At 40.8% G+C, this 25,568-nt stretch overlaps 2 protein-coding genes across 8 annotated transcripts in view; one reads left to right on the top strand and one right to left on the bottom strand.

Moving 5' to 3' along the window:
- Positions 1-23,092, top strand: part of CACNB2 (calcium voltage-gated channel auxiliary subunit beta 2) — a 367,594-nt gene extending 344,502 nt beyond the window's left edge. For all 5 annotated transcript variants that reach the window (XM_057304584.1, XM_057304580.1, XM_057304581.1 and 2 more), the window contains 5 exons: positions 6,248-6,357; positions 17,646-17,797; positions 19,407-19,502; positions 20,482-20,667; positions 21,490-23,092. In XM_057304584.1, the coding sequence (XP_057160567.1) occupies positions 6,248-6,357; positions 17,646-17,797; positions 19,407-19,502; positions 20,482-20,667; positions 21,490-21,984 (1,039 nt within the window). In that variant the 3' untranslated portion in view covers positions 21,985-23,092. The remainder of the gene's footprint in view (positions 1-6,247; positions 6,358-17,645; positions 17,798-19,406; positions 19,503-20,481; positions 20,668-21,489) is intronic.
- NSUN6 (NOP2/Sun RNA methyltransferase 6) overlaps positions 15,370-25,568 on the bottom strand; it is a 65,434-nt gene continuing 55,235 nt past the window's right edge. For all 3 annotated transcript variants that reach the window (XM_048219410.2, XM_026478975.4, XM_026478973.4), the window contains 2 exons: positions 23,081-23,206; positions 15,370-19,548 (listed from right to left, as the gene is read on the bottom strand). The gene's annotated coding sequence lies outside the window, so the exon portion shown is untranslated. The remainder of the gene's footprint in view (positions 19,549-23,080; positions 23,207-25,568) is intronic.

Below are 25,568 nucleotides of genomic sequence, written 5' to 3'. Positions count from 1 at the left end.
TTTCGTTTGTGCCAGGAAAACACGGCGTTCGGCTTGGTCCAAGGCTCTCTGGCACTGGCCAAGTAAAAAAGGCATAGCCCTGATCAAGCTCAATTATCTTTCAGTTCTTTACGCTTGGCTCTGTCATTTATCCTAATCTGGGGTTGTCTCCTTGAGCATGTGCACCCAGAAAATTGCTAGACAAACACTGCTTTCCCTGAGTTAACCCACTGCCCTTTCCAAAATGCCAAAGATGGAGAAATGAGATGGCATTTCCTTACTGTTTAAACGGAGGAAGTTCTGAATATGGAAGGCAGATTCTGGCCATAGGGCATATCTTGGACCCGTGTTCTAAAGTATTAGCCTGTCCAGATTGATTTCATTTAAGAAACAAATGAACAAAATATCTGAATGTTGTCAGGCTGCTCTTTCTGGCCGGAAGTAATTTCCACATGGCTTTATTAATGGACCTGCCTTGGCTCATTTGACTCATAGAGCTCAAGTTCAGCATTCTAGGCTTGGGATCACCAGTTAAAGATCCTCAAAGGAATTAATAGGGTCCATAAGATAGACTTAAAAAATCCATGCAAAAATTTTTTAACCCATGGCAAGACCTCCAGAGTACCTAAATCATTAAATGTCTTTGCTTTTGGCAGCAGTAGGGGGAGGAAACTGATCAAAAGTATAGGTACTTCTACATACATGTAATTTTAAAAGGGAAAAATGAATTACTCTTTCATTATCTATTAAATAAACTAAATTTATTTTTAAAAATTGGAAGCCCAAGGGGAAGAAAAAATGAAAGGAAGTGTTGGCGATGAAACGATTCTTGATAGGAACTCTTTTCTGTTCTTAAACCTAGTTAAGTTCATTTGTTGAAGCCCTGGAGAGTTGTCAGAACCGTGATCCTGACTGTTCAATAGCGTTAAGTGTGTCAGGCCAAAGACTAGATGATAAATCATTATCCTGTCTCTGTTGTGTGCAGTGGAGTAGCCCGTTTAAAATCAGATCTATCCCGGGGCGCCTCGGTGGCACAGCGGTTACACGTCTGCCTTCGGCTCAGGGTGTGATCCCAGCGTTATGGGATCGAGCCCCACGTCAGGCTCCTCCGCTATGAGCCTGCTTCTTCCTCTCCCACTCCCCCTGCTTGTGTTCCCTCTCTTGCTGGCTGTCTCTATCTCTGTCAAATAAGTAAATAAAATCTTTAAAAATAAATAAAATCAGATCTATCCTAACCCACTGTGTCATGTAAACAGAGCAGTCTTCCGATTCACCTTGTAGGACACTGACAGGTAAATTAACAAGGAAATTGAGGACACGAAGGAAAGCTATCACCAGTGACGAATTTGGTTTTCATCCCCAGCGACTTTGAAAATGTCAGCTGTCTGCACTCAAGTGTCTGGAATGGGAACGGCACTGTAGGCCTAGGTACACAGTTGAATCTTCCGCAAGGGAATCTTACTGGAAATCAATAATCCTGGGCAACATTATATCGCTTTATTCCATCGTGTAATTTGCTTAGAAGTGAGACAACTTCTTCTAAACTGCTGGTTATCTAGCCTGGCTGCATATTAGAATCACCTGCACTTTAAAAATAAAACAGCAACCCAACCACAAGGGCTTGTGTTCCACCTGTGGGCAGCTGAAGCCAGATCTCGAAGGTAGGACCACCTGTCCCTGTAAGAGCTTATCTGGCAATCTTGATACACCATGAGGGTTAAGAACCACTGCTCTAAACTGAATTGTCCTCAGAGTTTCACCCTGAGGATTTTCAGGGTCTCCTTTTTGGCGGAACCCCAAGTAGTGACCATTCGGAAAGCATAACTGTAGGAGTTGGAGTAGTGACCCAGCTTCACACAACCTTCGGAGCTAACCCCAGAAGCAGGGCAGTGCATTCCCAGCTAAGCAGTACCATGTGCAGAAAGGTCCACGCGTGTGAGGGAGGAGGATGTATTATTATAGAAAATCCTGTCCTGCTGCTGAATCCGTTCCCCACGGGCTGACTGTGTGACGCTGCTGTCTTGTCTGTCTGGTCACCATTGTCTCCCCAGGATGGTCCCCATCACAGGGCAGCTTGCCTCCCAGCAAGAGCCAAGGGGCATCAGCAGTACGTGGGCCCCACTAGCTGTACCAGTGTAACGCCCAGCACCTGAGACGCTCACTCTTCTAGTGAGCTCTGCCTGGAACACCCTCTAGCACTGCCCGTATGGCTCATTCCCTCACTTCCTTCACGCCTCTGACCAAAGGTCAACTTTTCTGCAAGGTCTTCCCTGAACACCAGACATGTACCCTCCACCGCACTCCCTCTGTGTCCTCAGTACGCTGCATTATTTTTTAATGGTGTTTATTACGACCTGACCTCAGATATCTATCTATCTGCTTCCTTCCACTCTCCCTCTCTCCCACAAGAATCTGAGTTCTGTAATAATACCCCCAGTGACTGGCACCTAGTAGGCACTCGAGAAATCTGTGTGGAATGAATGACTCCCTCTGTGGTCGTACGGATGTTCCACGTGAGGGCAATACTGTTACCTCCTTTAAAGCTGGTGGTACCACCAGACTGTACCACCCTAGCGACTAAGCCCACCCCCAAATAAATACAAACATTTTTTTAAAATATTTATTTATTTATTTTGGGGGTGCGGGGGGCAGAGGGAGAGGGAAGGAGAGAGACCCAAGCGGTCTCCGTGCAGATCATGGGGCCCCACATGGGGCTTGATCTCAGGACTCTGAGATGTCAACCTGAGCAGAAACCAAGAGTCAGATGCTTAACCAACCGAGCCCCCCAGGCGCCCCTAAAGAAAAACATCTTAATTACCAAGCATTGGGCGTTTCACCTATAAGCCTGATTTCACTTGTCAGTGCATTTTGAAATAATAATGAAACTGTACTTAAATGGATGTTTTAGTGTCTCTTTTCTGGTTATTGCTTTTAACGTGTTAAATAAAATTTTCATCCAAGTACAAAAAGCTCAAAAATCATATGTTTATTTTTTAAAAGCAGCAGCCCCACTAGCAATCAGAAGACATGGAAACGTTTGTACAACAATATGGATGAATCTCAAATCCATTATGAAAAGTGACAGCAGCTCCATTCAAAAGGCTGCAGTAATATTCTGGAAAAGGGAAAGCTTAAGGGACAAAAAGCAGCTCTGTGGGTGCCAGGGGTAGGGAAGAGGGGAGGACTGACAACAAAGGGGGCAGCCCAAGGGCATTCGGGGGGGAGGGGGGAGAGAATGCAACTATTTTCTACCATGACTGTGGTTACAGATAGAGAATTCTATGAATTGGTCCGAATTCATGGAACTCTACCCCAGAAAGAATGAATTCTAAGGAATATAGATAAACAGATTTCTTTGCAAAAGCCAGGGTCCCTTCTCACACGTTACCAAATGCCCTGCTCTTCAGACGGCAAGCGCTCTGAACTGTTTGAGCTGTATCTTTGGTTATTTACTCCTTGCCTCTAACGCACATCTTGATTCGCGACATGAGTTTTCGGTGTTAGGCCTTACCTGTTGACTTCCCACCTCGCAGAATAGTTAGCTCTTATGCATACTCTTCCTGTCTCTCCCATCCCGTACCCATCTCAGCCTCCAGTCTCCCAACAGTTACATCCTAATTTCAGCCGCTCCATTTCTTAGTATGTACTATGACTCTGTGGTTAATATTCAAGGGAGCCATGCTATCCACTGTCATGGCTTGGTCTTCTGTGTCTTCCATGAGGTCATCTGACTTTTTCCGCTTGTTTAACTTCCTGTGTGTTTGGCACGAATTCAGCCCTGAACTGCCCAGCTGTCTGAACCTCCTCACGGTATACTGACACGCGTCCTGTCGTCACTCACCTTTGTCTTCTGGAACCTTGGGGAGCGTTCCGGCCACCCCCGGTCTGGACGGTTTCTCTCTTTGATGGGTGCACATTTGTCATTCTGGGACATACTGCACCATGATTCTGGGGATTCCTTTCGCCTTCCTCTGGGGTCCGATCCCCTTTCCATAGACCCGTTGATCTAGGATTTTACCATCAGTTCCGTTCACGGCATCCTCCATAGTTTCCCTTAGAAAAGTACGTAACTATTTGAGGCCCTGAATGTCTAAAAGTGTCTTTCATCAACCCTCCCACTGCATTGAGAGTTAAAATGGCTGTAAGTTCTGACTGAAATAACTTCCCCCTTAGGATTTTGGAAACTTTCTGCCCCATTCTCTTCTGGCTTCCAATGTTGAGAAGTACAGAACACTTCCATTTCTGACCCTCGGCGTGGGACCTGTCTTTTTGTTTTTTCTCCTGTGTCATGAAATTTGTAAGACTACGTCCTGGCAAAAACTCTTGACCTCTGTGCCGGACTTTGTCGATTCAGAAAATCAAAGACTCTTAATTCTGGACTTTTTTTGTTTATTTGTTTTTTTTGTTTGTTTGTTTTTTCTTTACTCTCTTTGTTTTTGGAGTTCTTGTTATTTGGAAGTATACTTTTCCTTCTGCTTTCTCTCTTTTTGTTTTACCCTTTAGAGTTTCTTAACTCTATATCCCAGCTCTCTTCTTTTGAATTTTTCTTTCTACTGTCCTTTTTAATTCCCAAAAACTCATTCTGAGTTTCTAAATAGAAATTTGTTACGGTTTCACGGATATAATAATGTCTTAGCTTTCAACTTTGAACACAGCTGACCCTTGAACAGGGCTTTGAACTGTGCGGCTCCTTTTCTAGAAGGATTTTTTTCAATAAATAGGATAGAAAATTTGGGGGAGGACTATGACCATTTGAAAAGTCTTGCCGGTGAACCACCTAGAAATACTGGAAAAATTACGAGAAACTTCGGTATTATTGTAAGAATACAGTACATAATATATGTAACATACAGGACATGGGTTAATAGGCTGTTTAGGTGATTGGCGGGGCTTCCAGTCAGCAGTAGCTACTGTAGATAAGCCAGAAGCTCTGTGTGGGTTTTTGACTACACAGGACGTCGGTGCCTCTAACCCCCACGTTGTGCGGGAGTGAGCCGTATTATTGATTTGTTGACTCTTCTGATTTTTGGGCTCTCACATCAGAGGTTTTCCTGAGATGCTCAGTGAACACGGTGATGCTCTAATTTAAGAATGGGGCATCTCATAACCGCTTGGAAACGCTGCGCTTATAGGTGGAGCTTGTCAGCTTTGTGCTTTCCTATAGGACAGCCTCACTGGACCACGTCCTAGGAAACCACCGGTGTTACTGTTTTGGAGTCTTTTTGCCTTTGGCAGTCAGGTGTCCCAGGGTAGGGGCTTCCATTCTGATCCCTGGAGGACGTAAGCCTGGCTGTCAAAATTCTAAGACGGGGAAGAGGCTGGGGGCTCACCATTTAGAATCCTTTCTTTTCCGTCTCGTGTCCCTGTCCTCACTCTGCCGAGGGTCCCCTGGTCCTAGGCCCTGCATGTTATGGTCGAGAATAAACCCGCAATCTTCTATCAGCCTGGAAAGGAGCATCGCCTGCCAACTTCATATAGTAGAGGGGAGGTGGAGGGCTCTAACTCTGAAACACTTTTCGCCGAACCTGTTTTTGGTCTCCCTTTTGCCGTCTTCAAAGGTATTGTGAGGCCTGTTTTACCCCACAGCTTTTCCTGTTACTTGGATATTTGGCTATCTCTGGTCTAAGTCATTTTACGGTTTCCAGCTTCCAAATTGTGGTGCTCTCATGTCTGCCGTACCTAAAATGACCCCCCTGACTCCTTACTACCTGACACAACACCCTGTCTTCTCCACAACAGCCGTCTTGAGCTTGTTATCTTACCAGTTAATTCTATTTATTGCCCATCTCTTCCACTAGACTCTTCTCTCTCTGAGGGAAGACCATGTTTGTCTTGTTCTTACTCATTCTTTGTGCCTGTCACAGTACCACACTTCCAGTGCAGGGGCTAAGAATACAGGTTTTCGGGCGTCTGGGTTCAAGCCCCAGCTCCACCTTTTAGACATCTATAGCCTTGGATAAATAACCTACTTGGGCTCCTTTTCTTCATCAGCAAAAGTAGGATTATAAGAAGCCTCTCTGCCAGAGTTTTGGGGATAATTTACTGAGATAATCCAGCTACAATGCTTAGTGCTTGGTAAGCAAACGATATATGCCAAGTAAGGAGGTGCGGGATAAGCAAAAATGAATGATTTCAGTGTCCTAATATTTTTCATTTGAAAATACTGTTCACTATTTATTTCAAACTTAGGTGAGTTTGAGGAATGTACTTCTGGCCCCTTGTATTCAACTAATAACCTCAGGGTCTTCTGTTACTTTTTCCCCAACAGGATATCCATCACGAGGGTCACGGCTGACATCTCGCTCGCCAAGCGCTCAGTGTTAAACAATCCCAGCAAGCATGCAATCATAGAAAGATCCAACACGCGGTCGAGCTTAGGTAAGTCTGTGCAGTAGACCTGGGCGTAGGCTATTTAAGCCTTTCTCTCCCGAGGCTGCCCATGAGATCTCACTAGATGGTAATTCCATGTGTCACGGAGCAGAGACGAAATGGACCCAGGCTGCCAGGGGCTGGTGCTCCTGTCTTTGTAATTTCATGCTATGGAAAGATTTGTTATGATAGTTTCAAGTGAAATATGCCACTGGCTGTCAGCATTAATGTTCTGGTTGTGGTGTTTTGTTGTTGTTATTTTCTTCTCATTAGTGCGAGCTTTGCTGCGTACAGACTCTAAAAACTCCTGGCTTTGCATCGGTGTTACCAGGAGCAAGCTCACTGACCTCTGTAGTGCCTCGTTTCCTCATCTAAGCAACAACAAAAGAGAGCCATAATAGTAACTTCCCTGTAGAATTATTGTAAGGATTAAACACCGCATGTTGTCCATCAAGGATGGCTATTATCCAAAGACCCTCAGGAACAGAATTGTATCCAGTGATTATGTCATACTCAGGATAGTGTGGGTAAGGGGCGGGGGGTGTTGAGATAAAAAAATGAAGTCAATTCCTGGTCATTTTTAATTGATACCAACATTTCTGTTTTATTTGTCAAAACAATATAGAGGCTTTAGTTACCATGTTTACAGGGTCGTGTTTGGATACTGGTTATTAACATGTATTGATTGGTTCAAATGACACCCTTTGGCAGCTCTTCCTTCTCGGGGGCATGTGCTTGGAGTTTTAGGTTACAGAATAACTTACTGGGTTGTTAGGTTTCTGTTATAATTTTTTTGAGAGTTGTTCGAGATCTTTGATCTTAGTTCATTTTTTTTTCCCATTTGTATGTTAAATAGATAAGTCCTTTGGGAGACTGGTCTTTAACATAAAAGTTTTTCGTTTACTCTGGAGCATATTATATAAATCATAGAGAAACTTTTAAAATTAAACTTTAATCTGTTAGTAATGTGTAGAATACCTTATAAAACTCAGTTTTTTCCCTCACCCAGCAAAGCCTCACTGAGTATTTTGCTGATAATTTCTTTTCTTATTCTTATCATCTGTGACCCTTCTATATGGGTTCACAGAAACTGTTACAAAATGTTCATTTCATTGATTCACCTCATCAACAGTGTCGATTGTTTAGACTCGTAAGTTACATCGGTAGCATATTAATTTGTTTAGACGGCCAAGGCTTTTTGTAACTACCAGCTCTATATTATTTTTAAATGACTGTTCCACTTCATATATTTTATTGAGCCTCTACGAGACACTGAGTGTCCTGCTGAAGCCCGGGAATAAAAAGATGAATGAGATGAAGGCACTGCCCACGAGCAGCTGGGTGTAGCCTAAGACCGAGGAGTTAACAACCCATTGAAATAGAAGGTGGTGAGCTCAGTGGGCGTGCACTGAACTGGTTGCCAGAGACCTAGCGCTGCAGGAGGGTGTAGGCCACCGAGAAAGACTCTTCCAAGGAGCTAAGCCTGAGCTGAGTCTTGAAGCACAATAGGGTTTAGGCCAGACAAAAGGGAAAAGAGGTGAAGAGGGTGTTAGGGACTTAAAACTGAGTAACAAGAGGCTTCTGGAAAAAACAGGTTCTTTACCTTAGCTGTGAGTGTATGGTCTGAAACAGAGGGTAAAGGGAGATGACACCAAAGAAACAGAGGAGAGAGGCTAAGGAATTTGGGGCTTATCCTTAAGGCATTATAGAACCATGTATAGATTTTAGGCATTTATTCATCCACTTAACAAATACTTGAGTACCAACCATATGCTAGGCATTGTCTAAGTGCTGGGGACATGGACACAAAAGTCCTCTCTCTCCTAGTTTTTGTTTCATAGGGAACACATGGACAAAAGCTAATAGATGTAGGCGTCAGTGGATGAGGAGTCTGGGAAGAAAAAGCGGGCCAAGGGGTAGAGAGTAAACTGAGAAGAGTGTGATTTTACATGGAGAAGATGGGAGCCTTTGAGGACAGGACATTTTAGCGGAATGATTTGTTATGAATTCTTCAGCCTTACAGCTACCTGTGAAAAGACTGTTTTGGGCAGAGGGAACTGAAGGTGCAAGGGCCCTGTGGCAGGAATGTGCATGATATGTTTAAGGGCTAGCGGGGAAGCCAGTGTAACCGATGTGGAATGACCAGGAGGGGAGAGAGACTGTGCCTGATCACGTAGGACTTCATTGGGCTTTTATTGTGGATGTGGTGGAAAGGTGGAGGAAAGCAGGAATATGACACGACAGGACTTGTGTTTTAGGAGGATCGCTGACAGCATTGTGGAGAAGAGAATGGAAAGGGGCAAGAGCCAACAAGTCAGGGAAAAATTCAGACTGTGTTGAAGCAGATTCAGGGAGAAATATTGTACTCTGTGCAGAAATGAATAAAACTGGTGCCTGTAGGAGAAACCCTATAGCCGTGGGGTGGAGATGGGGCAAGAATTGGGCAGGGAGGTCATTTCATAGGCTGTTGCCATCATTGAAGGTAGAGGTTAAGAGAGGACTGAAACAAGACAGTGGCACAGGGAATGAGGAGGATGAAAGTCAGCCAGAGATGAGAGAGTCAGGTATTGGCAATCTGTGGAACGTGAAGCAGCCAACTCCAGCATGCTCTCTCAGGTTTTGCTTTCAGGGACTGGGTCACTGATGGTGTTATTCTGGGGAGAAGGGGTTCAGGATGAGGAGCTGGAGGGAGTGGGCAGGGTAGGGGGAGAAGGAAGATGGCAGTCACATTTGTGCACGCAGTGAATCTGCAGTGTTAACGGCGCATCGAGATACCCCGCAGGCAATCACTTGTACGGACAGCCCTGGAACTTGGCACAGAGGACAGGGCTAAGATGCAGTCAGTTCTCAGTATTCACTTACGTTCTCTAAAGTCTCCGTGAACACTGAACTAGCAAATATGGAGTCTGCTCCCAGGGAAAGACAGGGATAGTTTCCTCTGTAAGGAGGAAGATTTTTATTTTATTTTATTTTATTTTATTTTATTTATTTATTTATTTATTTATTTATTTAAGATTTTATTTATTTATGTGACAGAGAGACAGCCAGCGAGAGAGGAAACAGAGCAGGGGAGTGGGAGAGGAAGAAGCAGGCTCCCAGCGGAGGAGCCCGATGTGGGACTCGATCCCAGAACGTTGGGATCACGCCCTAAGCTGAAGGCAGACGCTTAACGACTGTGCCACCCAGGCGCCCCGGAAGATTTTTATTTTTTATGGCAGCACTAGGAAACAGGCCATGACAACAGACAGGACAGTGGTCAGGTGATGCCCCTTCTGTGTCAGTACAACGTGTTGAGTAACAAGTTATGCGTGTTCTGTGGACTCTGTTGTATAGGAAACATGTTTTTGGTCTAACAGTACTTGAACACTCCAGGTATGAGAGTATATGTGTATTTGCTATACCTTAAGATTCTTCTGTATTTAGTAGAGGTGAAATTTCAGAAGATCTACCTCAAATCTAATAGATGAGATCAATTTCAGCATTTGTTTCTTTTACAAAAGGATGAATGGTCCAGTACAGTAAAGATATAATTTGATAGGTAAAACTTTGCTTTAGAAAACCTTTGTTATATAAGCAAAAGTATAGTATGTTGCCTTTGGAGTTCGTTATGCTGATGGACCGCTGTATGATAGGAAGGAAAAGAATACCCTGAAAAATTTGAAGCTTTAACGACATCTTCTGTGCTGTTTTTGGTGGAACAGGACTTCTCTGCACAGATACGTGGCTTTATTTGTACTCGTAAGACTCATAAAAGTTCTAACCTTATGTCTCCATTGTAATACTGGTCAAGCATCACAATTTAAGATTATCCAAATGAGCTATTCAAACGTAGGGAATGTAGGGGCGCCCGGGTGGCACAGTGGTTAAGCGTCTGCCTTCGGCTCAGGGCATGATCCCGGCGTTATGGGATCGAGCCCCACATCAGGCTCCTCCGCTATGAGCCTGCTTCTTCCTCTCCCACTCCCCCTGCTTGTGTTCCCTCTCTCACTGGCTGTCTCTATCTCTGTTGAATAAATAAGTAAAATCTTAAAAAAAAAAAAAAAACGTAGGGAATGTAAATAACATTACACTCTTAGAAATAAAAATATTACTTGAATGTAAATAGTTATGGGTGTGGGTACCCAGTTATTTGCCAATTCCAAGTCCAAACTTTTAAAAGTAATATATTTAGATAATGATATTCTGCTAAGAGGAGTCACCTTGGGGTTTCTTCAAACTGCCCAACTTCTTCAAAAGTATGGTTCGGTTTTACCCCAACCACGTTCCCAGAGACCAATCAATTTAGGGAAATATGGGACATCTTTGCATACATTTGTACACAGGTATGTGAGTGTAATGTCTGTGTGTACCCCACGAGAGTGAAAACTGTGTGCTGAAGGTGGGAAAATATTGAGCAAATACAGGAGAGTTAAGGAAGCAAACGTAGATTTAGCTGTGCACATGGCGACCGTTGCTGCTGCTGGCAAGCAGGGAGTAAGGAAGGGCTTTTACTTTGTGTATTAGCAACACGGGCGGATAGATAACAGTGTTTCCAACCTGGTGAGTATTTTTAACCCAATCGAAGAGCTAGCTTGGATCATGTATTTTGCCACTTACTCCTGTGCTGGAACTGTTCCTTCTCTTAACGGTAGTGCTGCATACATGAACCAACACATAGGATAAAATTCTGAACGGCTAAATAGACCTACATGCTGGGAGTACAGGAAAACTGGAGAAATCCGAATGGGATTGGTGGATCATAGCAATATTTTGGTTGTGCTATTGCACGGTAGTTTTGCAGGATGTTTCCATTGGGGAAAACTGGGTAAATGGTACAAGGGATCTCTGTGTTCTTCTTACGACTGCGTGTGAATTTATAATTATCTCAATAAAAGTTTCAACTATGCAAAGTTCATCACTTACGTCATAGCACCATGGACTTTAGAACCGGATGACACACCTGAGAGCATTCAGTTCAGTGGTTCTTGAAGTGTGTTCTCCAAAGCAACAGCGTCAGCATCATGCGACATTAGTCAGGAATGACAGTTCTTAGACCCCCGCCTGTCCTACTGAATCAGAAACTCTAGAGGTGGGGCCCTATAGTTTAACGAGCCCGCCGGGTGATTCTGCCGTATGCTAAAATGTGAGGACTACCAACCTTGTTCAAGCCCATCACTGTACAGTAAAGAATCTGAGGACCAGGGGCACCTGGGTGGCTCAGTCAGGTAAGCGGCTGCCTTCGGCTCAGGTCAGGATCCCAGGGTCCTAGGATCGAGGCCTATGTCAGGCTGAGCAAGCGGGGAGTCTGCTTCTCCCTCTCTTCCCTTGTTTGTGTGTGTGTGCGTTCTCTCAAATAAATAAAAAAATAAAATCTTTAAAAAAAAATCTGAGAACCACAGGAAATGAACAGCTCTGTGTAGTTAAGCTTTATACTAAGGTATAAAACGAGGACTGGACGCTGGGGGTCTTGACTAGCAGTCCAGATTTTTTTTCCATTGGGCAGTGCCATCTGGCAGTGATGCTGATTGCATTTACTTGACCATCTGCCTTCTCTTGGGAAGAATGGAGAGTGAAGGGCTGATGATAGAAGGCTATAAAATTAGCCTTGCAGATGAACGTGGAATTTATGGGACTAGTTGATCTGTTGAATCTAATTTCTTTCCTCCTTTTGACCTATTACCGGTGTAGCTGTCTCGAGAAATTAGCACACTCTTTGTTCCACAACATTTAACTGATGGCCCAGCTCTAGCAATCTCTCTACCCAAAGGGGGTAGTTCACTTTGTCTACATATATTTTGGTGATAAGTTCGTTATTTAATTAACTCATTCTTTCAACAGAATTTGAGTGCCACCTATGTACCAGGCACTGTATGGTGAGGGAAGGAATAGAACCAATTATGTATTGTTCTGTCGGTTCACTGCCTGTTGGGAACATTTTCGATCCTGTCATTGAAATTCAGTGGGATAATTGTTAATAGAAGTTGGTACAAAGCAATACAGTTGACCCCTGAATGACGGGGGTTAGAGGCACCAACCTCCACACTGAAAATCCAGGTATAACTTTCAACTCCCCAAAAACTGACCTATGAATAGCCTACTGCTGACCCTAAGCCTTACTGATAACATGAACAGTGGATTAGCAGATTTCGGATGTTAGATACACTATGTACTGTATTCTTAGAATAAAGTGAGCTAGAGAAAATACAGCGACAGTGCTGTACTGTACTTATGGAAAAGATCTGCGTATGAGGGACCAGCACAGTCCAAACCCATGTTGCTCCAGGGTCAACAGTACTTGACATGTATTACTTACCACGGGCCAGACACTGTAATAGATGGTTGCGTGTTGGTTCATTTAATTCTTATTTCCATTTTCCAGAAAAGAATACTTAGGCTCTAAGAAGTTAAGCATGTTACCCAAGGGTCACATAGCTCTATGAAGTGATGAAGACTATTTCTGCCCCAAGCCAGTTTGGTGCCACGGAGTCGGGAGCACAGAGGCAGAACTTACTGGGCTTGGGGAAAGGAGAAGGTGCTTAGAGAAGGCTTTAGAGATTTCCTTTTTGGGGACAAATAAGGCACTTGTCAGAATTAGAGTTTCGTGCTTAGTGATTCTGAAAATGGTACTGCAGTTATCATTCAATAACTGATACTAGAACAATATCACAATTTTATTAACTGGCCACTTAGATGTCCTATAACACAACGAAAGTAATCTCCTCACTCTGCTTTTACAAGTATTGTTCAATTACAGAAACTTCTACACTAACTACAGAAACTTCTAACTTTCTCTTCTTTCTTGTCTTGGAGAAAACATGATTGTTCCTGAGTATTGCTTTTAGCTACCAGATATAAAGCACTGACAAAAATGTTATTCATTTTACCGGTGCCCGTTTTAACTCCGTGGTCAGGAGACTGTAGGATGTGGACAGACGAGTAAGGCCTGCCCATCTTCAAGATGCGGAGTGTGCATCCTTTCACTGGGTAGGACGACTCTGATGGACCAAACTGACTTTAAGACCACTTTTCACTTTCAGGAAAGAATGCCAAGGAAGTCTTTGGCATTTGTTTTTTGAAAGAAATTCTGAGCATGATGGACTCTGTCAAAGGAAAATCTCTAGTACAGATATATTTCTCACCTCTCTCCCTTTTTTTATTGACGTATAACATACAGGGTTATACTGGTTTCGGGTGTACAGTATAGTGACTCAGGAGTTCTGTACGTTTCTCAGTACTCTTAATCCCCTTTATCTGTTTCACACTTTCCTGCCCCCCCACCCTGCAACCACCAGTTTGTTCTGTGTATTTATAAGTCTTTGGGGGAGGGGGGGTCTCTTTCTTTGCTCCTCTGTTTCTTAAATTCCACATAAGAAATCATGTTAATTGTGTTTCCCTGCTTATTCTACTTAGTGTTATACCCTCTAGGTCCATCCATGTTGTTGCAAATGGCAAGATCTCATTTTTTATGGCTGAGTAATAGTCCACTATATATATATATATATATCTATATATATATATCTATATATATATATATATATGACATCTTTGTTATCCATTCATGTCATTGGACACTCGGGTTGGTTCCATATTATATAGTCCACTATATATATATATATATCTATAGATATATATCTATATATCTATACATATATATATATGACATCTTTGTTATCCATTCATGTCATTGGACACTCGGGTTGCTTCCATATTACGGCTATCATAAATAATGCTGCAGGAAACACAGAGATGCATATATCTTTCCAAGTTAGTGTTTTTGTTTTCTTTGGGCAAATACCCAGTAGTGGAATTACTGGATCACAAAAATAAAAATTTTATTTTTAATTTTTTGAGGAAAAATCCATACTGCCCTCTACAAAGGCTGCACCCGTGTGCATTCCCACCAACAGTACACAATGATTCCTTTTTCTCCATTTCTTGTCTTTTCGATACTAGCTTTTCTAACAAGTATGAAGTGATAGGTCATTGTGCCTTTGCATTTCTCTGATGATTATTGATGTTGACTCTCTCTTCATGTGTCTGTTGGGTACCTGTATGTTTTCTTTGGGAAAATGTCTATTTAGACCTTCTGCCCATTTTTTAAATCAGACGGTTTTCTCTGTTCAGTTTGATGAGTTCTGTATTTTGAACATCAGACATATGATTCACAAATATTTTCTCCTATTTGGTAGGCTGCCTTTTCATTTCGTTGATAGTCTCTTTTGCTGTGCAGAAGCTTTTAGTTTAAGGTACTCTCATTTGTTAATTTTGGCTTTAGTTGTGTTTGCTTTTGGTGTCAAATCCAAAAAAACCATCAACAAAATTGATGTCAAGTAGCTTACCACTTATGTTTTCTTCTAGGAGTTTTATGGTTTCAGGTCTGACATGTAAGTCTTTAACGCATTTTGAGTTGATTTTTGTATATGGTGTAAGATAGTGGTCCCATTTCATTCTTTTGCACGTAGCTGTCTAGTTTTCCCAACAGACTATACTTTCCCCACTGTAAGTTCTTGGCTCCCCGGTCCTAAATTGACCAGTTTATTTCTGGGCTCTCTATTCTGTTCCATTGATTTATGTGTGTGTTTTTATGCCAATACCACACAGTTTTACTACAGTATCCTGATATAGTTTGAAATCAGGAAGCATGATGCTTCCGGCTTTGTTGTTTTCTCTTAAGATTTAAGCTGGCTTGTCAGGGTCTTTTGTAGTTCCACACAAATTTTAGGATTGTTCTGTTTCCGTGGAAAAGCCATTTGGATTTTGACAGGGATTGCACTGAATCTAGATTGCTTTGGGTAGTAGGGGAATTTTAACAGTATTCAAGTCCATAAGCATGGAATCTCTCTCCATTTATTTGTATTTGCTTCAGTTACTTTCATCACTGTCTTGGGGTTTTCAGCGTGAAGGTCTTTTACCCCCTTGGTTACATTTAATCCTCAGTATGTTCTTCTTTTTGGTGCAGTTGTAAATGGGATTGTTTTCTTACTCATTCTGATAGTTTATTTTTAGTATGTAGAAATACAATAATGTATGTTTATATACTGATTTTTTGTCTTGCAACTTTACTGGATTTATTTATTCTAACAGTTTTGGGTGGAGTCTTTAGGGTTTACAATAATGTCATCTGCAAATAGTGGCAGTTTTACCTCTTCCTTTCCAATTTGGACGCCTTTTGTTTTTTGCCTAATTGCTCCGGCTACGACTTCCAATAATATGTTGGATAGAAGTGGCAAGAGTGGGTATCTTTGTCTTGTTTCTGATCTCCAAGAAAAAGCTTTCAGCCTCACCATTAAGTAGGATGTTAGCTGTGGGCTGATCTAATTTCATAATGCTTACAATAATATTTAGATTGGAACTTGATTGCTGGGGGTCAGTGGCCATGAAGGCATTAGTAGGGAACAAAGCCACACAAGGCGATAATTGAAATAAAAATTTAAAGATCAACAGAGACTATCTAAATAATATTCGTAATGTTTAGAACACTATTATGAAAAAATCAGAATATACTATTTTTATTTTTAGAAGTGTGTTTAAAGGAAATTCAAATATATAGGGAAGTAAAAAGTATAACCTCAGCTATTCACCACCCACTTTCAACATTCGTGGCCAGTCTTATTTCATTTCAGCACCCCCACCCTTCTCCCCCAGCTGTCCCTGGATTATTTTGAAGCAAATCCCAGACATCCCATGATTTTATCTGTAAATATTTCACTATGTATTTTTAAAGATTAGGGACTCTATTTAAACTGCAATGCCATTATCATATATTAACAATACATCTCTAGTATCATTAGATGTCTCTTCAGCCATGCATCACTTCCCAACTGTCATATATAATTTTATATATACATCATTTTACTCGTTTATGTATTATAAGTATACATAAATTAATATTTTTTGAATCAGGATGCAAAGTCCATAATGATTGGTTCATAGGTCTGTAAATTTCTTAATCTGTAGTTTTCCATATGTCTTTTTTTTCCCCCATTATGATTTCTTGCTTGAAGAGACTGGGTTACTTATCCATAGGGTTTCCATAGTCTGAAGTTTTCTAACTGCATTATACTGGTATAGTTTATGTATTTGTCTGTTCAACTGGTAGATCCAGAAACTTAATCAGCTTGTTTTTGGTTTTTCTTTCTGCAAGACTGTCATGAGCGGCATGTAACCAAATAATTATATTAAAGCTACCAGCCCAGATTTTAAAGACATCTCGGTAACTGAAAGGACTCTAGTCATAACATATTGTGAGGCAGAGGATTAGTGACTTGTCTTTTCTGCAGTAATATACTAGTTGAAATTATCTCCAGCAATTTTCTGCATGGGTCTAAATGCATAAGAGGAATTAAAAGTCCTTCTCTAGGTCTAGGAGTCTCATGGAGTCTGCCCTTCATGATGGTAGAGGACGCCACAAGCTACGTGTTAGGCCTTTATAGACCTGTGCTGCCTAGTACAGTAGCTTTTGGCTATTTAAAACTTTTATTTCAGCTTAAAAATTGAGCTGCTCACTCACACTAACTACAGTTCAGGTACTTGGACCCAGCTGTGCCTCACAGCTATCGTACTGGACGGCACTGATACAGACTGTTTCCATCATCACAGAACATTCTATTGGACAGTCCTGTTTTAGATTCTAGAGGGATCATGGAGTGGATAGACTGAAATTTTCTTGGTGTTCAAGCATATTTTTAGTTAAGTTTTCTATGACTCTTACAGTTTGGATTTCTGTAGTGCTGCCTCTAATGTATAACTACCCTTTTAAAAAATGAATACTGCAGGACCATCGTCCTCTTGGCAGAAACTATGGGAAGTGTGGTTTTGGACAAGTTTGTTACAGATACTATTAACGTCCCTCCTATTTTATGTTGGATTTCAGCTTGCTAATAAGTATATCTAGATTATCATATCCAGAAAGCATACCAATAGGTGACAGTATAAACACAGATTAAGCTGATGCAGTGAAAAGAAACGGGGTGATAGTTGCAATGGTAGCATGGTCAGAAACACACATGTTAAAGATAGTCTTAAATTTTCTATTTTACACATCTTTATGAAATGATTTCACAGAGTGAAGTTTTATAGCACAAAGAGTGTTATACTGGAAGCAAATTTTATAGCTGGTTGAGAGAATTCCCTCAATTCTAAGGTTCTGTGGAGAAATAGCTCTTCCCAAAGGATACCTTTTATCACCTCGATTGCCTGTAAACATTGACCTATTGGCTGCCCTACTTCCCTTCCTGTTGAAGAAACACTGTACCATTTTTATTTCAATTTAGTTTAAAAATACTTTAAGTAATTGAACTCTGCTTAACCTTTTACAGCGGAAGTTCAGAGTGAAATCGAAAGGATTTTTGAACTTGCAAGAACACTGCAACTGGTAGTCCTTGATGCGGATACTATTAATCATCCAGCTCAACTCAGTAAAACTTCTTTGGCCCCTATTATAGTCTATGTAAAGATTTCCTCTCCTAAGGTAAGTAGGGTTGTTACTGTTTGCTCTCTAATCAAACTTCACTACAATTGTTTATGTATTAAAACAAGCTACATCTCTATCATCATAAAGAGTTTGAAGAGACAGAGTAGTCAAGAGTCTTTAAGATTCAAGTAAGCAAAGTGTGATTATTAGTTTCATGTCTTAGAACAGCGATTCCCAAAGTGTGGTCCATGGTTTCCTGGGGGAAGGTTCTGAGAGATTTCTAGAGAGTCAGTCCATGAGGTCAACATTATTTCCATAATAATACTAAGACGTTATTCTCCTTTTTCACTGTTTTGACATTTGCACTGAGGGTGCAAAAGCAATGGTGGGTAAAACTGCTAGTGTCCATGAATCGAGACTGTGGTAACAGACAGTGCTCACAGTTAACACCACTACCATCTGGTTTCAATGAAGCATGTCCAAAGTAGTATCATTTATTAATGTTACTAAATTTTGACTCTTAAATACAAGCCTTTCAATATTCTGTGTAATGAAACTTGAATAATTGAAGCACTTATTTTTACCAGTTATCATCTTGAGGACGCACAGTGACTATTCAAGTTATAAACTCAAGTAGCCTCTTTTTTCACAGAATACCATTTTTATTTGAAAGAAAAACTGACATGTTTATTAAGACTTGGTTATTTGACAGATATTGTCTCATTTGTCACCAGTGATAAAATTCAAGCTTTCAAACAAAAATTAAAATTTCAGAAAATTTGTGTCCACCTAAGAGCTTAAAAGCTTCTCAGATAGCCTTTTCTGATGAGATCAATGGTAACAGCAAATGTTGTTTTAATATTGCATAAGAAGTGTGGCAACGAACCATTATTTTCCAGATGATCAATGAATGACGTTACAAAGCATGCATAATAAAAGATCCATTCAAATTTCAAGACAAACCAATGCAATGTAATTTAGCAGTAAGAAAAGTTCATTAATAGGGTTTAAGCTTTCACATGGCAACTAGTCTTTAAGAAACTACCACTTGTTGAGTTTAGTGTAATATCAAAGAACAATATATCTACAGTTCCTGAAAAGGCTACTAAAATATTCCTCTTCTGAATTACCTATCTGTAGAAGGATGGATTTCTTCACATTATTTCAACCAAAACAAGACACTGTAGCAGTTTAAATGTAAATGTAGCTAGGAGACTTTGTTTATGAAGCCAAGCATATTAGAGAAATTTGTAAAAAATGCAGATTCTTTAACAAAAATAAAATGTAACAGGTTTGTCATTCTTTTTTAAATGAATATTTAATTTTTTCAGTTGTAGTTTCTACTATGGTAAACATTGTACTTCACATAAACAAAAGCTCTGGCTCTCAATTTTTTTAAACATAAAGGAGTCATGAGACAAGTTTGGTAAAAAAAAGGTAAGAGTCAGAATAAGCTCCATGCTAGTTATCTTTTTTGAAAGTCTTTTTTAAAGCTTGCAACTGAGATTTATGTTAACATGTTAATTTTGCAGATAATCTTATATATTTTATAGCTTAATCTATTATAAACCATTTGTGCTATATGTAAAAAGGCCCTAGAATGAATAACAAACCTTGTTCCTCACCTGAGTGCAGATATTCTTCTGTTAAATCTTATCTTTCACAGGTTTTACAAAGGTTAATAAAATCTCGAGGGAAATCTCAAGCTAAACACCTCAATGTCCAGATGGTAGCAGCTGATAAACTGGCTCAGTGTCCCCCGGTAAGTCATCTGTATGTACAGTATAATCCGCCCGAAGACATCAGACCTGGCATTATATTTAGAAAGCAAACAAACAAAAACCAGACAGGTAAACGGGTGTCAGGGGAGAGAATTCTCCCCATTGAGCCATGGTCTTCATTCCCAAGAAGTGACCTGTACTACCTCTTCCCATGGGCACTTGTCTAGATCACGGGTTACAAAAAGTTCCAGGGCGTTCAGTGGTGACCTCGCTTTGTTAATATCTAATTAGTATCCTAAATGAAACAGAATTATGGTTTCAAAAATTTGGTTTATAAAATGGATCTGTTTGGGATTTATTATTTGCTCCTAATAGTTATTGGTTCTTAATAACTGAGAAATTGACTTGAGACCATGGTAAAAAAAGAAAAAAATCTACACCATCAGTTACCTCACTTCTGAAACCTGAACACATTCCTCCTCCACATATCACACTCTGGGACTGTAGATAACCGCTAGGTTTTTGTTTTCATAGGTAGGTATATCAGAAGCTGTAAGAATTACAATATTTTTTATCACTTGGCATATTTTGAAGTTTGGACCCTGTCACATCATTAGTGGTTTCAGCTTTTTTTCTGCCAAATTTCATGTCCTCATCTTGCCTCAGTAATTTCCAAGACTTTTTTCATAGTCTCTGTGTCAAAACCAGGCCTCTTCCTGTACTATTCAGATTATACTTTTTTCTACCTCTCTTTTCTAGTATGTCCTAAACAATTACCATTACACCTTTCATTTTCTGCTCATTGCTCTTGGTTAAGCATCCAGGGTTGTCAGCAATGATCTGGGTAGACAGACACAATCTGACTCAACAGGACATGCAGCCAGTTTGAAAAGGAGAAAGCAGGAGCACAGGAGCAAATACAAAGTGGGCAGCTCATGAGTCCCTTTTTCTGAGTGTGGGTGAAACGCACTCAGTGCTGGGCTGGTGTAGGTGTGTCATCGGAAATGTTTGCCTCTGCAGGAGCTGTTTGATGTGATCCTGGACGAGAACCAGCTCGAGGATGCTTGCGAGCACCTTGCCGACTATCTGGAGGCCTACTGGAAGGCCACCCACCCTCCCAGCAGCCGTCTCCCCAACCCTCTCCTTAGCCGCACTTTAGCCACTTCGACTCTGCCCAGTAGCCCCACTCAAGCCTCTAATTCACAGGTAAGAGGCGCTCGCTCTTAAGCTCTAGAAACTAGGCTGCCTTCGGCCACCTGGCTGGGATCCAAGCCATTACCCAGCACAGCGCCTGTTCCAGAAGAGCAGTTCTGTCCAAACTGAGACAAACATTGAGTCATGAGTTGTGTACCCATAAGAAAAACTGTGTAAACAATCATACTATAAACTCCCTAACTACATGTCCTGTAAGACAAGGACAGCATTTTTCTACACTGTCAGCAGCACAACCATGGAATCAGACTGCCTGGGTTCAAGTTCCAGCTCTACCTTTTACTAGGCATCTAAGGTTTGAGAAGTTGCTTACCTGCCCCTTGCCTCAGGAAGACTAATGGCAATAGGGCTGCTGCATTATTGAAATAATACAGAAGACTGTCTTAGGATAGGACTTCCCTCATACCAAGTACTATGTAAGCATCTGACATTTTATTTCTTCCCCTTCATCCGTAAGCCAAAGTCAACATCATAAGCATTTTTAATGTTCCCACCAGTATTCAAGTAGAGGTAGTGAAATGTACACTTGTGTGTGGAGACCTCTTAGGGACCTGTATCTGGCTTGAACCCCAGAAGAACATACATATAAAAGGATGCCCTCCCCCCTTCATTTATTCATTAAGGGGGAAAAAAAAAGTCTGATATACTATAGTACAAACCTTGTAAACGCCACCAGATGTTATCCAAAAGAAGTAACTAAGCAAGATTAGATTTCATTTTAGAAACTTCCAAGGGAATAAACCCTTGAAAGGGCAGCCTTGCTTTCATGACATGTTAGTTCTTTACACACCCTGTGTTTGCTCCCTTCCCCGCCAGGGTTCTCAAGGGGATCAGAGGACTGAACGCTCCGCTCCTGCCCGGTCTGCCTCCCAAGCTGAAGAAGCAGCCTGCCCCGAACCCATCAAGAAGTCCCAGCACCGGTCCTCCTCCTCCGCCCAGCACCACAGCCATCGCAGCGGGACGAGTCGAGGCCTCTCCAGGCAGGAGACATTTGACTCGGAAACCCAGGAGAGTCGAGACTCTGCCTACGTGGAGCCGAAGGAAGATTACTCCCACGAACACGTGGACCACTATGCCCCCCACCGTGACCATAACCACCGAGATGAGCCCCACGGGAGCAGTGAGCACAGGCACAGGGAGTCTCGGCACCGTTCCCGGGACCTGGACCGAGAGCAGGACCACAACGAGTGCAACAAACAACGGAGCCGGCATAAATCCAAGGATCGCTATTGTGACAAGGACGGAGAAGGCATCTCCAAAAAACGGAACGAGGCTGGGGAGTGGAACAGGGATGTTTACATCCGCCAGTGACTTTTGCCCTTTTGTGTTTCTTTTTTTTAAGTCTTGTATACCACCACCTTCAGACTCAGTCTTGGGGGTCTACATTGCAGTCATACGTGATCTGTCTTGTATCCTTTGTATTGCTGTTGCTTGAATAGCAATAGCATGATTGATAGAGAGTATTAATATACTTTTTTTTTTTTTCTTTTGTAAGTGCTCTATAAATTCGCCTGGTATGGCTGCAGTCCTCCGGTTGTATACTGGACTTTTCAAAAACTGTTTGTTGGGATCGCTGCCACTTGAACAAAATCTGTTGCCATCCAGGTGGCATTAGTATTTTAAGAAACATAGTTGATGTTTTCAAAAATGTAGTTAATGTATCCAGCAAGCCAGAACTGGCCCAGATAAAAAGTGGAATTTCTTGATTCTCGAGATTTTTAATACATAGGCACCTGATTTGCATATTCATTTAACCATGGACCACTGTTTCTTGCTTGTACCTCTGGCTGACTAAATTTGGGGACAGATTCAGTCTTGCCTTACACAAAGGGGATCATAAAGTTAGAATCTATTTTCTATGTACTAGTACTGTGTACTGTATAGTTTGTAAATGTTATTTCTGCAAACACCTTCTTATAATTATATATAATATATATATACATATATATATATATCAGTTTGATCACACTATTTTAGAGTCTTAATGCCAAGTCAGCAGATTTGCTTTATGAATTACAGGGACTAGAAATGCCCACCTTCAGGAAATTTGTAATATCGTCTAGACACCTATCCCCATTCTAGTAGAAAGTCTGTACATACTGTAAATACGTGTGATTGCCTGACTTGAAAAGGTTTGATTTCTGAATGTTTTACCATCCTTGTAAGTTTATAATTTTGACCATAAATTATGGTAAATATAACCAAACTCCAAAGGTTGTTCTAATCCATGCAGTTCACACTGATCGTGACAAACACATTCTTAGTAGCTAGTGTCTTATGTCACTGCACTGGAGTATACGAGCCGGACCTCTGTATGCAAGTGTGTCTGTGTGTACGAGTGTGTAAGAGTGACTGAGATGGAGCTGAGTGCTGAAGACTCGAGACCGATACCTAGAATTCTACCCACCTGGCTTTGTATTTAATTGTGCGACGTGTTGCTTTAAGAATCCATTGAGCAGTCAGGGAATGTGAGGAAGCTTGCTGCCAAAGGTGACTAGGAAGGCATTCATCTGCTGGCTCCTTGTTTTTGCTCCTAGAGAGTAAAAATACAGGCAATTTTTAACTGTGAGTGTTTCACTGGAAATGTACAATCTTTGTGTGTTTGAGTATTTGTTTTAGTAAGAAATGTTTACACAGCTTGTAGAATTATTTCGTGGGAAAATAAATTTTTCTAACTTCTCCCACCTCCTTTTCTAACCTTGCCTATCGTTCCTGTTGTTTCTCTCCCTTCAGTTTCCCCCTTCGTTCCATTCCCCGCCACCAGCTCCAATAGTTTCGCTGTCCGTCAAAACCTAGAAGTGCTTCTTATAACCAAAGTTTCTGCTCTTCAGAAGTAATCAGGGCAAAATGAGGTGACTGACTTGAAGTGAACAAAACGTTAAGAAAATCTTCCTCCATTAGACATCTACTCTGAAGGGGAACCCAGAAGATACTATTCTCCATGCCTCAGTGATACAGCTGTAAGCAGTTCACAGTGTGGTCACGCTAAGGCTAAGACAACCTTCTCCGTGTCGCTTATGTGTACCTTTTGTCCAGTTACGACTGGACAGGTAAGACAGTATTAGTGTGCAAGTACCTAGCACCTGAAGTTTGTCCCTGGAAAATGCCTAGCTATAATTGCCTAACTTCAGATCTGTACATGATGAAATTATTATTTTGTTAAATAAGTTCATCTATTTTTGTTTTGCTTCTTTGATTATCCCAGGTTCTTGCCAAATATTCAGGGACCTTTCTAAGTAAAACTGTTTCACGTTTAACTCCTTATTTCCCTTCCCCTGCAAGAAACTCAGTTTTTAAAATGAGTTACATTTGAAGGGTTTTATCAGCTAATATAAGGAACATTTTCCTCAGAATTAATTTTTGTTAATTAGCTCTGTACTGTTGACAAATTTATTTATTGAATATAAAAACAGTAGTCATAATATATACGTTTTTGATGTAAAATATTCATATCATTGGGAAACCATATTCCAGTTAAAGTTACTTGTATAAAATATTTCTGAAACTTTCATCCCAACTAATGACTTTGGGATATTTAAAACTCTTGAGGTATAACTGGTATTTATCTTACTTGCTGCTACCACTAATCCCTTTCAAAGAGTCATGCTAACAGATTCCAGTTTTAAAATTTTGTACCTGGATTCTTCATTTTTCACTTTACTGTGAAACATACCAGTCCAAATCAGAGTATTCCTCAAAAAACTATACTGCAGGATTTGACACTGAGCACCTGTACGTGAACACTGTATAGCAGGCATGTGTGTGAACAGTGTGTACTAAATTTGTAAATGAAGACATAATCCCACGGGCCATGGGAGATTTTACTGACTTGTGGAATGTAAAATTAGTCTTTTCACTCAGCAAAGGCTTAACCTTAACCTACTCAGTTGTAGAATCATGATCTTTGTAGTCAATCTAGAAAATGCTGGAAATGGAAATGTTCTTAATAGTTCTGTGTTTTATTGTCAAACCCATTTCAGTTTTTCCTATGCTCTTTCTCTACTGCTCCTTTAAGTTACTGTTACAAAAAGGTGCTGCTAAATGTAGGATGTCTTAGTCATATTGTACTTTGGGACAATGCCACATTTTTAACATGGTCTGCTATGCATTCCTGTTAAACATTCACTGTCAGCTACACTGAACTGTTCAACAAATATGGTTTAAAGTCATTCATATAAAACAAATAAAGAGCTGGCTTTCTGCACTGTTTATTAGTAGTATTAATTGCCATTTTAGGAATGATTCTTATAGTTGAGAATATGTCAGTCAAATTTTCAACAACGCTTCCCACAGTGGAGCATCTTTCTTAAGGGCAATGCTAATTCCTGAGGTTACTTTAGTGAGGTTCCCGTTATGTCTGATAAAATGCTCATTTACATAAGGTAAAGATCTTTTAAATAGGAACAGTCTTTCTCCCACCTTAATTCTCATGTGTGGCAATTCTTGATTCAGATTTTTTAATTCTTCATTTTTAAAATGAAGATCCATCTTGATGACAAATTTAAATCTTTACCCTTATCCCCCCTTTGCTCAGTGATACTGCTGCTAGTCTTGGAAACTCTTATAATAGTATGTCAAGAGTCACACGGTCAGGGAAAATAGGTAACTAGATGACTCTGGCCAGTTAGTGAAATCTGGCTGTATTTGTACTTCATCTTACTATTTAAAATGTGGCACAGGATTTTGAAGTAAAATGTACTCACTATTAAATTAAAAAATTTTTTTTTGTTTCTCAGAAATATCTAAGTTAACCCTAAAATATTCTTCTCCACGCTTCCCAGATTTTCTCCCTTTTTTATTCTACTTTTTAACTTTGTGTCCCTTAAGATTGAATGTGTTTTATTTTCCAATTTGCCCTATTTTTTGAAGGAAAGAAACCCACTGAAAAGGTCTTT

The sequence above is a fragment of the Ursus arctos genome, unplaced genomic scaffold (assembly GCF_023065955.2).
Source record: "Ursus arctos isolate Adak ecotype North America unplaced genomic scaffold, UrsArc2.0 scaffold_30, whole genome shotgun sequence".
In the NCBI taxonomy this organism is placed as follows: domain Eukaryota; kingdom Metazoa; phylum Chordata; class Mammalia; order Carnivora; family Ursidae; genus Ursus; species Ursus arctos.
The sequence above is the reverse complement of the archived record's forward strand: the minus strand, read 5'-3'. Positions and strand labels throughout refer to the sequence as shown.